The 819-nt window shown below is 64.0% G+C and overlaps 1 protein-coding gene across 1 annotated transcript; it reads left to right on the forward strand.

Moving 5' to 3' along the window:
- Positions 1–226: 226 nt before the first annotated feature.
- COAE (dephospho-CoA kinase) lies at positions 227–805 on the forward strand (the record flags this gene model as incomplete). Its single annotated transcript, XM_005852584.1, has 3 exons — positions 227–381; positions 469–583; positions 707–805. Coding segments are annotated over 3 exons (369 nt in total), but the record flags the coding sequence as incomplete, so codon positions are not given.
- Between the last annotated feature and the right edge of the window lie 14 nt (positions 806–819).

An 819-nucleotide genomic window follows, 5' to 3' on the forward strand; every position in this document is an offset into this window, starting at 1 on the left:
GGGGAAGTGAGTCGGGAAAGAGGGAGGAAAGAGGGAGGGGGGAAAGAAAGAGGGAGGGAGGGAGGGAAGGAGGGACGGTAATCGAGGAAGCTATGTTGAAAAGTAAGCAGAGGGGCCCGCGCGCGTGCTGGGGGCAAGATCGTCGCGGATGACCGCCCCCGAGAATCGGATGACATGGCGCTCACCATCACTTCTTTCTCTTTACCCAGTTGCCTCCGGGAAGAGCATGGTGACCCGGTTGTGTCAGGGTCGATACGGGGTCTCGGTGCTGGACGCGGACGTTCTCGGTCATCGGAGCTACTCGAAAGGAACGCCGTGCTACCGGCAGTTGCTCAAGACCTTTGGGGAGGAGATTGTGGGAGAGGATGGGCAGATCAACCGGTCCGTACTTCCCTCCCCTCCCTCCCTCCCCTCCCTCCCTCCCTCCTTCCCGCCCTCCCCCCTCACGTCCTCTTGCCCCCCCCGTAGACGTGCCCTGGGACGCATCGTTTTCTCCTCGCCCCAGGAGCGGAACCGGCTGGAAGGCATCGTGTGGCCGGAGATCAGGAGGCTCATGGAGGAGGACCTGCGGGCCTTGGGGGAGGTGGGCAGCAGGGAGGGAGCGAGGGAGGGAGGGAGGGAGGGAGGGACAAAGTGAAGGTCGCTAGACATTGCACCCGGGAAATGTCATGTTCCCCCGCATCACGGCCCTCCATCCTCCCTTCAGACCGGCATCCACGCTGCCGTGGTGGAAGCGGCGGTGATGCTGGAGGCGGGCTGGGAGGACGCCATGGACGAGGTGTGGGTCGTGGCCGTCGAACCGGAGGTGGCCAAGTAAGG

Source organism: Nannochloropsis gaditana (assembly GCF_000240725.1).
Source record: "Nannochloropsis gaditana CCMP526 unplaced genomic scaffold scaffold1071, whole genome shotgun sequence".
Classification (NCBI taxonomy): domain Eukaryota; class Eustigmatophyceae; order Eustigmatales; family Monodopsidaceae; genus Microchloropsis; species Microchloropsis gaditana.